The sequence below is a fragment of the Artemia franciscana genome, chromosome 17 (assembly GCF_032884065.1).
Source record: "Artemia franciscana chromosome 17, ASM3288406v1, whole genome shotgun sequence".
NCBI classification, from domain to species: Eukaryota; Metazoa; Arthropoda; class Branchiopoda; order Anostraca; family Artemiidae; genus Artemia; species Artemia franciscana.
In genome coordinates this window covers 2406038-2418461 of record NC_088879.1, presented here as the reverse complement: position 1 = coordinate 2418461, position 12424 = coordinate 2406038, and the positions used below count along the sequence as shown (strand labels likewise).

The 12424-nt window shown below is 34.1% G+C and overlaps 1 protein-coding gene across 2 annotated transcripts in view; it reads left to right on the top strand.

The window, feature by feature from the left end:
* Window positions 1-9320, top strand: part of LOC136037682 (Kruppel-like factor 2) — a 57724-nt gene extending 48404 nt beyond the window's left edge. For both annotated transcript variants that reach the window (XM_065720434.1, XM_065720433.1), the window contains exon 5: window positions 317-9320. In XM_065720434.1, coding sequence (XP_065576506.1) covers window positions 317-407 — 91 coding nt within the window. In that variant the 3' untranslated portion in view covers window positions 408-9320. The remainder of the gene's footprint in view (window positions 1-316) is intronic.
* The last annotated feature ends 3104 nt before the right edge of the window (window positions 9321-12424 follow it).

The following is a 12424-nucleotide window of genomic DNA, read 5'->3' as shown; positions in this document are numbered from 1 at the left end:
CTCTATAATTTTATCAGAAAACCTTCATTACGTTTACAAGATCGATTTCAGATATTTACAAGATCGATGGGTGTTACATTTCAAAAGGTACGAATAGACATTGACGTGTGTCCATTCAAATATATAAAAAAATGAATAGCGGCCAAGATTCGTTTTCAATGCAAAAGAACAGTTTTAACGAATTGAATTACATTTCAATTCGCTTTAATTTATTTTCAAATAATTAATTTTCTAATTAATTAATTAATTAAAATTTTAATTAGTCAATTAAAAATTAAATTTCATTTCAATTAATTGAATTAATTTCCTTTTTTAGGTTCATAGACGTGAGAGAATCCTCAGTCAGTGTAGTGGCAATCCTGTATCTGTTGCTGGTAGGCGCGGTCGCTTGCCAAACTCACTTTTGAAAATTATACAAGAACGAGAAGCACAACTACAAACCCCTCAGCAACCAATACCGCCTTCCTCCACCACTTTAAACGTGCAGCCCATTCCACCTATGGAACTTCTTCCACCGCTTGTAAATATCCAATCCATTCCGCCTTTTGTGAAAACCCACTGCATCCAATGAAGTTTTTATTCTTCAAAATTTTAAACCTGTTTTCAGATGTTTTGTTTCGAGTTGTTTTTCTCTTTTTATTAAGTCTAAAAGAGCAGAGGCAAGATAAATGGATTTCGGGGTTAGGTTTGAGGACGTTGCAGGACTTTCTCAGACCTGTGCTAGAATAATGGCCTCCTTTGTCTGCTTTTGCTCTTTTACGTATGCAAGTTTTTGACACACTTTAAGCAGTTTCCAAAAAGGACTTCAATTTGTTTTTTTAAGCTGATTTCTCGTTTTTTTTCTTAGCTTTTCAGAATTATAAATCATACCAGCACTTGCTCCTTTAAAACTCTTCCAAAGAAATATGTTTAAACCTTAGAAACATTAGTGCTGTTGTTTCTGTTGCATTTTGCTCTCATAGCAGCTGTTGCCAGTTTAAGCTAGTTTAAAGTGTTGCAGCTAGTTTAAGGTTGCTAGCTCTGTGACTCCATTCCACCCTAGTGTCTTTCAATATTGTAACTTATTCAGGGTTGCCTTAACACTGCCTAAAATATGAAAGTGTCATCGAAATAGCCCATGTATATATTATTTGTTAGACTCTTTTTGTAAAAGGCAAATAATAACATAGCTCGGTTTAAGTTTGGCCTGGATCTTGGACCGGATTTTGAAAATAGTACCCTTCAGCGGTATTACTTGGAAATACCTCGGGAGAATTAAAAGTAGCGTTTACCCTTCCAACTTTTCTGTTGAAGTTAGCTCCATTTGCAGAAACATTAATCAGCGGCAAAAATTAATAATCATCGCTCAATAAACAATATAAAAATAATAACAAACGATTAAAATAAAAAGAAATATACAACGACTCCTCTACCGAAATTTTTCCGTGGGCTCACACGGTCATCATGAATAAGCTGAATGAGACTTTTATCCGAGTCAAAACCTTGTTTATTCCCAGATACAAATTACGAATAAATAATCACCAAATGATTATTTTATTTGAGCTCTTGTTTCAAATCCCGACCAGTTCTGTTGACATTGGGGGGAGTTGGGGTGGAAAACCAGAAATCTTGGAAAACGCTTAGAGTGGGGAAATCGGGATGAAACTTGGTGGGTAGAATAAACAAATGTCGTAGATACGTGATTGACGTAACCGTACTGGATCTGTTCTCTTTGGAGGATTTATGGGGTGGGCTCAGTGCTTTGGCGAGTTTGGTGCTTCTGGACGGGCTAGGACGATGAAAAATGGTAGGCGTGTCAGGGAGCTGTCCAAATTGACTTGATAAATTCGTTTTCCCCGATTCAACCATCTGTGGGGCTGAATGGAGAGAAAAAATTAGAAAAAAGGAGGTATTTATAACTCACGAGTGGTTGATCGGGTATTAATGAACTTTGATATTTAGAAGGACATCGTGATTCGGAGCTCTTATTTTAAATTCCGGCCGGCATTAAGCCTCTGATTTTCCTTTTAAATCAATCTATTGATTCTTAGAATTTTGCTAGAGCTCATACCATATGAGCTCTTGGCTCTTCCGGCCTCGTCACAAGTACCATATGAGCTCTTAGCTCTTGTTGTAATGTAAAATGGTTTCAATAGTAAAAAGACTTTAAATTAGATAGTCATACAAGCCTAGCTTTCTTTGGTTACTCTGCTCAATATTTATTTTGATTTTGAACCCTTATAATTGCATATCATATGTGCATCGAATGTTGAAAGTTAAACACGAGAAAAAAACCAAGTCAACTCTACACAAAAGGGTAGAGTCCTGTAAACATCAACATTTATCCCAAATATTTTTGTAGCTGGAAAATCTTTTGTAGCTTGATATCTTCATGCCGTATATACTTGTGGATGGAAATTAAGTAAATCAGCGAAAAAATGTCTTTCCCGCGTGGCTTATTGTGTTAGTTTCCAAAACATTTATTACTTTGTGAATACACAGCAGCCAATAAACTTAATCCAAATGGTTTATGTATATTTTCCCGGATAAAGGACAAAGGGTAAATTTTGAGAAGGATAAAAACAAATTATCAGAAAGCAATAAAGCTGAAAGTTTTTTGTTTTTACAAATAATAATTTTGTTTTTACAATAATTTTACAAATACTTATCGAAAATAAGTAGTATCCAATATTTTAATCTTATTCCTTCTTGTGGAAATACCTTCTACTGTGTGTTTCTTACTCATTCTTTGAATCCCTGGCAATCAGTTTTCTATTTGGAGAGAATAATAGCCCTCCCTCAGGAAAAGTGGGCTAACTAACGCTTCGAATGAGCCATGTCTGAGACCGTGAGAATCCAAACAATGAGTGTTCTTTTTTTCATTTTGTTTACAGTGTCAAATATTGTTAGTTTATTTATAGCTAGTTTAAAGCACAATCTTTTAACCTTTTTCCATGTCAGCACCCTCTTAAGCCTTGTAACATCCTTATTCACCTCCTTTAAATACAGCCATAAGATATTCGCTAAAGTATCACTATGGATACCTAATTTAAGTACTAAGGACATCAAAATAATAAAAAAAACTATACCTTGGCCGTATCCAGGGGGGAGGCAGGTCCTGTACACGGTCATGCTTTTTATCTTTTGAGGTCTATTCATCTATTCATGCGTGGAAACCGCAATTTTATTAATTGGGGTTTCATTGAAAATGTTCAATACTATTTTTTTGTTTTTTTCAGATTTATGAATTTTATAGAGTAGTACCATATTTATACCATTTTTGCCACGTTGAATTATGAAAAATGCAAAAAAAAATTTGCTTTGTTACAGTGATATTTGTCCGTAAAACTTCAAACATTAAGACTCTGTTGATTCCTAAAGACAACTACAATTTCAAAGGAAAGTTATAGCTTCTTAAGGTGCCATATATTTTTAGCTAAATAATTGATTGGGAATAAATCATCTCCATATTTATCTGTAGAATTTTTTCCTCTAGCCGTAGAGTGCCTACCTTTTCGGTTGGGTGACCCTGACTTAAAAATATAGAGTTAGAGTAGGATATGTAGCGACTTTTGTCAAAACATAACTGTGGGAGTGGAACGAAGTTAGTTATTGAAATTCGAAGTTTTAAAGTTAAGCGCTTTAGCTGTCATTAGTATTAAGAACACAGTGTATGGGAAAGTATAAGAGTGTTACCCAGGAGCTAGTTGCAGTAATAATAATAAAAACGTCCTCTAGTGACTTCATCGTCAATGACGCCAGATAACGTCATCGTCATCTGGTGACTGTTATTAGAATTAAGAGCACAGTGTATGGGAAAGTATAAGAGTGGTACCTAGGAGCTAGTGTTGCAAATAATAATCAAAACGTCATCTTGCTTCTGGTGACTTTGTTGTACCCAAGAGTGCGGCGCACTCATCTTTGCAGCTGTTTCAAATTGTAGAGGAGGGTGGAGAAAAACCAAATCCTAGACCGTAGGTGGAAAAAGCTTACCAAACCTGCCATAAATTTTCAGGCTGACTTCTGCCTCTTGACACAAACCGAATTTTGTCGTTGAACATACTGAATTAAGTACTACTTAAGGACAAATGTCACCTTTAATTCTACTACATTATGGATCAATAATATTAAATATTCAATTTTCTTTTAAATCTTTCTTCGTTTTTATGCAATTGCTAGGCGCTACCCTGTAATTGGCACTACCTCGTCCATTTTAAACCTTTTTAGTTTGTGTTGCCAAATATTTAGAATCGACTGGGTGATTTTTCTTTAACTTGTAGAGCTTTGATAAAAGATCATAATAAACGACGGAAAACTAAAAGCCGACATTCGCTTTCCCAGACACCATTTAACTTCTTCTTTTTTTTTATTTTTTTTTTATTTTTTATTGCCAGAACTTGGGACATTCAGTTTTGATAAAAATTTTAGAAATTAGAAAGGTATTAGAAATCATTAGAAGCTATTAGATATTAGAAAGAATGAATGTTGTTTTTTCCGATCAAACGGAGGTGAATTTTTCTTTTAAAGTTCAGGAAATGGCAGTCTCAAAAATTGTTCTAACAAAATTACTAGGAAAAAAGCTGAAAATTAGCACAAAGGAAATATATTTGAGGAATTTGGCAGCAATGGGAGTTCCCTGTGGGGCTATCTGCTTTTACTGAAAATCTTGCCGACACAGGATACGTAAGATTTCATTGCCTATTGAATCAAATTTTTTAGCCAAACCCCATATTCTCAATAACTGTCAATGGTGGCTAGTCTTCTGGGAGAATCCAACAATAGACCCTTTGTCTTTTTGACAGCCAGTCAACGATGTGGTGCGCAAAATGATCTTAAGGCACTGAATCCCCTTAAATCCCGAAATATCCAGTTCTCGCGAGATTCCCAACCTCTTTTATTCAGAGTATATTAACTATAAAACCGCTTTTAGTCTTCTCAAAACCCACTTTGTGCTTGATAAATCTAAGCAGTTATGATTTGTAATTCACCATCAGTCTTTCATTTGAACACCGGCTTTGGCTACTGTAGGGTCACTCGAGTATTTTTTCCCATGCAAAAGCATAACACAGTTTTTCTTTTTCCTAGTAGTATTGAGAAATTAATTGCCAAATTTCTCAAAATAAGATTTTAATCTTGTTTAGAGATGGTCTATAATGTCTATTAGAATGTATTGCAAGTTAGTTTCGTATTTAATTTCATTAAAATGTTTATTGTCACAATTGATATTTATTGTAAATTGGCTCTTATATTTAGGAGATAGAGCGAATTTATTATCATTATTTAGGATAGCCTATATTATTTTTTATGTAGAATTGACCGATTTTTTTAAAATTAACCGTACAGAAATTGTAGGCAAAACCGTTGAGTATTTTATTAATGACGAAAAGATTCATTAATGAAATTGAATCAAATGGGAAATCGCATATTTGGATTGAATAAACTGAACAGTTGAATAGAATAGATAATTGGTATTTTAAAAAACGAGCCTGAGAAATTGAATTCATGCCTAGCAAACATTATCCCCCATTCCTTGAATAATTAAACAAAAAAAATAAGTTTTTTTTAAGTGAAAGTAAGGAGCGACATTAAAGCTTAAGACGAACAGAAATTACTCCGTATATGAAAGCCCCTCATATGCGTTATAATGTATGTTTCTTTCAGTTTTAATGCTGCTCCTCACTTTCAGTAGAAAAAACTTTTCATATTTATTTTTTCATTGTTTCTTTAAATAATGCTAGAAAAACCTGCGCCCCCTCCATTGAAAGTCTCTTCCCCCATGAGAAGTTCCTCCATGGAAGGATTCTCCCACGTAACCCCTCCCCTCAACTCTCCTCACCCCAACCAAAAAATCCCCCTGAAAACGTCTGTACACTTTCCAGTAACAATTACTATATGTAAACACAGGTCAAAGTTTGTAACTTGCAGTCCCTCCCACGGGGACTGCGGGGGAGTAAGTCGTCCCCAAAGACATACTTATTAGGTTTTTCGACTATGGTGAATAAAATGGCTATCTCAGAATTTTGATCCGCTGACTTTAGGGAAAAATGAGCGTGGGAGGGGGCCTAGGTGCCCTCCAATTTTTTCGGTCCCTTAAAAAGGGCACTAGAACTTTTAATTTCCTTTAGAATGAGTCCTTTCGCGACATTCTAGGACCACTGAGTCGATACGGTCACCCCTGGGGAAAAAAAAATAAATAAACACGCATCCGTGATTTGTCTTCTGGCAAAAAATGCGAAATTCCACATTTTTGCAGATAGGGGTTTGAAACTTCTACAATAGGGTTCTCTGATACGCTGAATCTGATGGTGTGATTTTCGTTAAGATCGTATGACTTTTAAGGGGTGTTTCTCCCTATTTTCTAAAATGAGGCAAATTTTCTCAGGCTCTTAACTTTTGATGGGTAATACTAATCTTGATGAAACTTATATATTTAAAATCAGCATTAAAATGCAATTCTTTTGATTTAACTATTGATACCAAAATTCCATTTTTTAGAGTTTCGGTTACTATTGAGCCGGGTCGCTCCTTACTACAGTTTGTTATCACGAACTGTTTGATGTTCTTAATGTCGAAAACTTATTTTTTTCAGTTATTTAATAAACAATTTAAGTTCAGAGGTGTAAGCAAGAGAGGGGGGGGTATGTTTTTAATTGTGTTCACTCACTAAACGTGAACAAAGCAAAAATTATTTATAGTGACGTCATTTGTTCTCCTTAGTTTACCTCTCCAACATGATTTATCATTACTCTGTTTATTGCCTTAGTTTAGCTTGCGTTAGGTCATACCAAATATAATCCTGGCTACATCCTTGGATTTATTAAATGAACTTTTATGGAAACTAGAACACATTACCCTAGCTATTCAATATTGAAGAGCTGGTACGCCTATATTGTAATCCCACACCTATCAAGTCTGACACACCGATATAATTATATTTGCTATGGCACACCTATCAACTATGGTGCACTTGTAATGTGATGGTACACTTATCAAGTATGGCCCACCTATAATATAATATCACACCTATGGTATTTATCAAGTCTGGTATACCCGTAATCAGGTGGTGGGCATATCAAGTCTGGTCCACTTATAACGTATGGCACAATCATAAAGTCTGGCAAACCTGTATAATGATGTTTAGTTTTTTTTTCATTGATTTGACTATGGAAGGGTTTTGTGTTGGAGGCTCAATACACTTTCCTTACATCTATAACTCAAATGACAATTACAAGAAAGGAATGTAATACGTTGATCAGCTGATGTGTAATACCCTTTTACATATCAATTTATAATAGACTTTAGGGACCATAGATGTAGACAAGCTCCCTTCGCTTTTTCTTCTATACCACCGGGAAATGTTTTTAGAGATTTTTAAAGCATTAAAAACCGGTTATTAAGCAGCCAGTTATTGAAATCGGTTATTAAAGCAGTTAAAACCGGTCTGATTTTCATTACCTGGCCGAATGCCACAATTTTTTTAGATGATTTCTCGTGGTCCTTCACTTGCTTGCGTATTATCATACGTTTTGTATACTACCTAGTAGATACTCAGGTAACAAATTGATGTCTGTATCCAAACGTCCATCGACACACGTGTAATCGTATTATGTATATGTTAGAATCTATTCGCCTGGCTTTTCACTTGCGATTTAAAAAAAATGCTATTATATAACTGAAATCCTTTTATTCGGTATCGAGTTTTTTTTTTTACCCCGAGCTAAAAGTGCCAAGATCTTGAGTCTGAGGGAAATTTCAATTAGGATAGGTAGGAACATTGATTGCTTTTCAGTTTGACCCTTGCTGTGATGTCCTTTAGATGCCTGAAAGTTTTGTCGGTTCTGACTGAAGAGCTTTTAAAATTCTAAATTACTGCCATATAGTTTTATGCAGCAATCGGCAATCATTTCATGAGTGTTATGTCCTGTTTTCTCAAAATTTTGCTATCTTTCTTCTACTAGTTTCTAATGAAACTAAATTACCAATCACTTTTATTGAATATATTGCGTTCTATTAAAAGAAATTTACTTGTTTTTAGAATATCAGTTATCTTATAGAATTACAATGAATGCTGATAGCCGAATATCCTTCTCAAATTTAGAGCGCTACGAGTAATAATTTTTTTTTCACAAAGTCGATTCAAAGTTATTTGAGAAAATGTGCAAACATTAATTGCATGTTCTGGAATTCTGAGACCTGAACATCAACCTCGTTGATGGTGAAAGTTGAACACTTATTCACAAAAATTTTCTACTACTGGGGTTCAGCTCCTATTTTGGGTCCGTTTGAGGTCGGAATATATCCTAAGGAAAGGCTTTAGGGAAATAGGACCTTCTTGAGAGGGTGCAAATAGGGAGGATTTGGATAGATGGGGATGGAGGAGGAGTGTATATTGCTGTGTTTGCCTCAGGTGGTTTGTTACTTCAGTTAGATGTTAGTAGTAGCAGTAGTGGAGATTCAGTTGATCCCAAAATTTGATTTTGGCTAGTGATGCAATTTTAACGTTGATAAGTTTTAATAACTATTTTAAATAAATAATTACTTTAAAGTACCAAGGGCATCAAAATAAGAACATTTTTCTCATTGGACCCATCTTAACTCTATTTTAATGCAAAAGCCTAATTTTTAATGGTTTTTAATGGTTTCTAATGGTTAGAAATGGGTTCTAATTTTTAATGGTTTTTAATGGTTTCTAATGGTTAGAAATGGGTTCTAATTTTTAATGGTTTTTGTCAAAATCATGAAGTAGGACAGTGCTACATTTTCGCTTTGCTACCACGTTGAACCCTGAAAATAACTAATCAAAATGAACTAATTAAATCCGTCTTAATTGATTAAATTTTTAATTAATTTAATTTAACTAATTAAGTTTGTATTAATTAATTAATTAATAATAATTGGTTTTGTAAGTTCACCGGGTCACCCATTTCTTTAGTATCTGGGTATCATTAAAATAGTAATAATTATGTAGACCGACATAGTGTGCTATTTCCGTCGTATTGTACAATTTTTAATTGATGATGTTGTAATTTTGATTCTCTTTGAGGTGGTTTTTCATCTATACGCTTACCCCTGTATTGACTTTTTAATTGAACTCTAATGAGTTTTTTAAAGGTAATAGCTGCTATTAGAGTCTAATTTCTTAAGCTAGGCAAAATAGATCAAATGATATGGTCTATCTGGTTTAATCTATTTTGGAACAACGAGGATATGTTATAGAGATTGGTAGCAGTGTGCCCAGTATAGTAAGCATAGTACAGTACATTTTTTTTGCAGTGGAGTTTACTTGTATCTCATTTGTAAATTATTATGCTTTTTCCTAAATACATTATTATGAAGAATGTTGTCAATTTCTGTTTGTTTTCTTGATTTAAAGAAAATGTGCAAAAAGCATGGTACAATAAATGAAAAATTACAAAAACAAAAAACAACATTTAAACTCACAAAATACTGACAAATTATCTAATTACAGCCTAATGCCGAGACAAAAAAAAATTAACAAATCAATTGTAGTCAAACAGTTTCGCGGTAACGAACTGTAAGTAAGGAGCGATGCGGCTCAATAGTAACCAAAACTGTAACAGAACAGTCATGATAATAAAAGATACATCAAGAGAATGAAGTCTTGATGCTTATTCAAAATATACAAAATTCATGAAGTTTAATGTTACCCTTCGAAAGCTACGAGCCTGAGAAAATTGCCTAGTTTTGAAAAAAGGGAAAAACATCACGAAAAAAACCAATTGATCTTAATGAAAATCACACCATGAGATTCAGCATATTAGAGAACCCTACTGTAGATGTTTCAAGTTCCTATGTAGAAAAAAGTGGATTTTTGGTTTTTTGTCAGAAGAAAGATCACTGATGCGTGTTTATTTGTTTTTTGTGTTTTTTCCCAGGGATGATAATGTCGAGACAGCGATCCTAGAAGATCGGGAGAGGAATCATTTGATTGGAAATAAATTCTAGTGTTCTTTTTAAGTGACCGAAAACATCGGAGGGCAGCTAGCCCTCTCCCATCCCCCTTTATCACCCAAAGTTGTCCGATCAAAATTTTGAGATAGATGTTTTCTTCAACATAGTCGAAAGATCTAATAACTATGTCTTTGAGGATAGATTGACGCCCCGCAGCTCCCGGAGAAAGGGCTTCAAGTTAAGAACTTGACCCATTGCTTATATATAGTATTGGCTATTGGAAAGTATGGATTCTTTTTTTTGGGGGGGGGTCTTGTGGGAATGCTTACGTGGGAGGATCTTTTCATGGAGAAGTTTTTGTGGGGGAACGAAATTTTCCATGGAGGGGGAGTGGGATTTCCCGGCATTAATTAAAAAAATCAGAAACTAGATAAAAAAAAACACCAAGTTTTCCAACTGAAAGTAAGGTGCAACATTAAAACTTAAAACGAACTGAAATTATTACGTATATGAGGGGGGTCGCCCTCTCCTCAGTACCTTGCTCGTTAGGCTAAAGTGTTTTTTATTTTAAAAAAAATTATTATTCTATTTAAACGGTCCTTGTGTATCCGGAATCGTTCTTAAATGATTGGAACAAAAAGTGAAACTTTAGCGTCAGGAGCAAGGCATTAAGGAGAGGGCAACCCCCCTTCATATATTTAGTAATTTCTGTTCGTTTTAAGTTTTAATGTTGATCCTTACTTTTAGTTGAAAAAATTGGCTTGTTTTTTATTTAATTCAAAAAAGAATCGTAGTCAACAGATTTATGAGTCAACAACTGATTCATAAATTAGTCTTGAGGAGGCATATGTGCAGGTTTTTTGGGTGTGTTTTAGTGTAAACTATAAAATAGTAAAAAGCTAGTAACTACAATGAAATAAATTGTAACAACAAAATAAAATAGTAAAAGTAAAAAAAAAGTAAAAACTTATTTTATTTGATAGTTTGCATAAGAGGTGTCGAGAATTTCAGAATAATTTAGGATTTTAGGAGAAATCCCAGAAGCCCTCTTCTTACGTGCCTCTCTGGCCTTGCCTTGACTATCTCTTGAGTTAATTGATTATTTCACCACCCAAACATTAGAAATATCGTTCCATCAAAGCATAAAAAGACATCCCATGTAAATACCCTTTGATAAAATGGATTTAAATAAAGGAAGAAACCCAATACAAAAAATCTCCATGTCTACAGTTTCAAAGCTCTACAGACGCAAGGTCCAGACTATTCTATTGAAATAGCCGACTGAGCATTAAAATCAGTCCAAATATATTATTGAGAGTGTAAATGATTTGTATCACATCAGAAAACATGACAGCAGCCAATAAGGGTTTTGGTTTTGTTGCAGTGTATCCTGCCCAGCCGCTGATGATCTCTAGAGCTTCCACGATTTTAGGAAGTTCTACCATGGACGGCATTAAGGAATCGGGTCTTTCATTCGAGCACTTCAGAAATTCCGGGTAGCTGTGCTTTCATTACTCATAATTGCACTTTTCAGAAGCAACAAAAACAAAACTTTTTTCTTTTTACTCTAATAGAGTTACTAACACTCCGGACAAAAGGGGTTTTGACATAGAAAGATTTAGAGCATGGATGAAACATGTGCAACGCAGGGCATTCTTTGTTTTAACTTTTGAACTTCTTTTACAGCACCATAATTTTCTGAAACCATCATAGCGCATCCATGTTTTTTCGTCTTTTGTCAGTTATTTGTTGATTTGACAAAACTAAACCACACTGCTCAAAACACATATAGTACCAGTAAAACACAAATGAACTCTTATATATATATATATATATATATATATATATATATATATATATATATATATATATATATATATATATATATATAAATTAGTTGTATGTATGTTTTATGACTGACGTCATTATAAGGATTGAGCATTATGACGTCATGTATGTATTTTGTATGTTTGTATATGACATCATTATAAGTTGACGTCATTATAAGTATGTAAGGCTTTGTATATGACTTCATTATAAGTATATAAGGGCTGCGATTAAAAGAGAATATTTAGTATAAATCCTACAATGGCAGAAGAAACAGCCGAGGGATCAAATAGTGCGAGAAATTTTACTATAAATCCTACAATGGCAGAAGAAACAGCCGAGGAAGCTGCTCAAAGAGTTAATGCCAAAAGGCTTGCGGCTAAAAGAGAAAGTAAGAAAATAAAGCGTGCCGAGGAATCACAAGAACAACGTGAAAACAGGCTTGCGTCTCAAAGATAAATTACCAAAAAAAATCGTGCCGAGGAACCACAGAACAACGTGAAAATTGGCTCGCGGCTCAAAGAGATAATGCCAAAAGAAAGCGTGCCGAGGAATCACAGAAAAAATAAAACATTAAAAAAAATTAAAAAGAAGAAAAAGAAAAAAACTATAAACCTAAATTAGGTAAAAAAAACAAAAAAAAACTAAAAAACTAAAAAAAAAACTAAAAAAGAAAAAAAGATGAAACCAGAAAAAGAAAAAACTT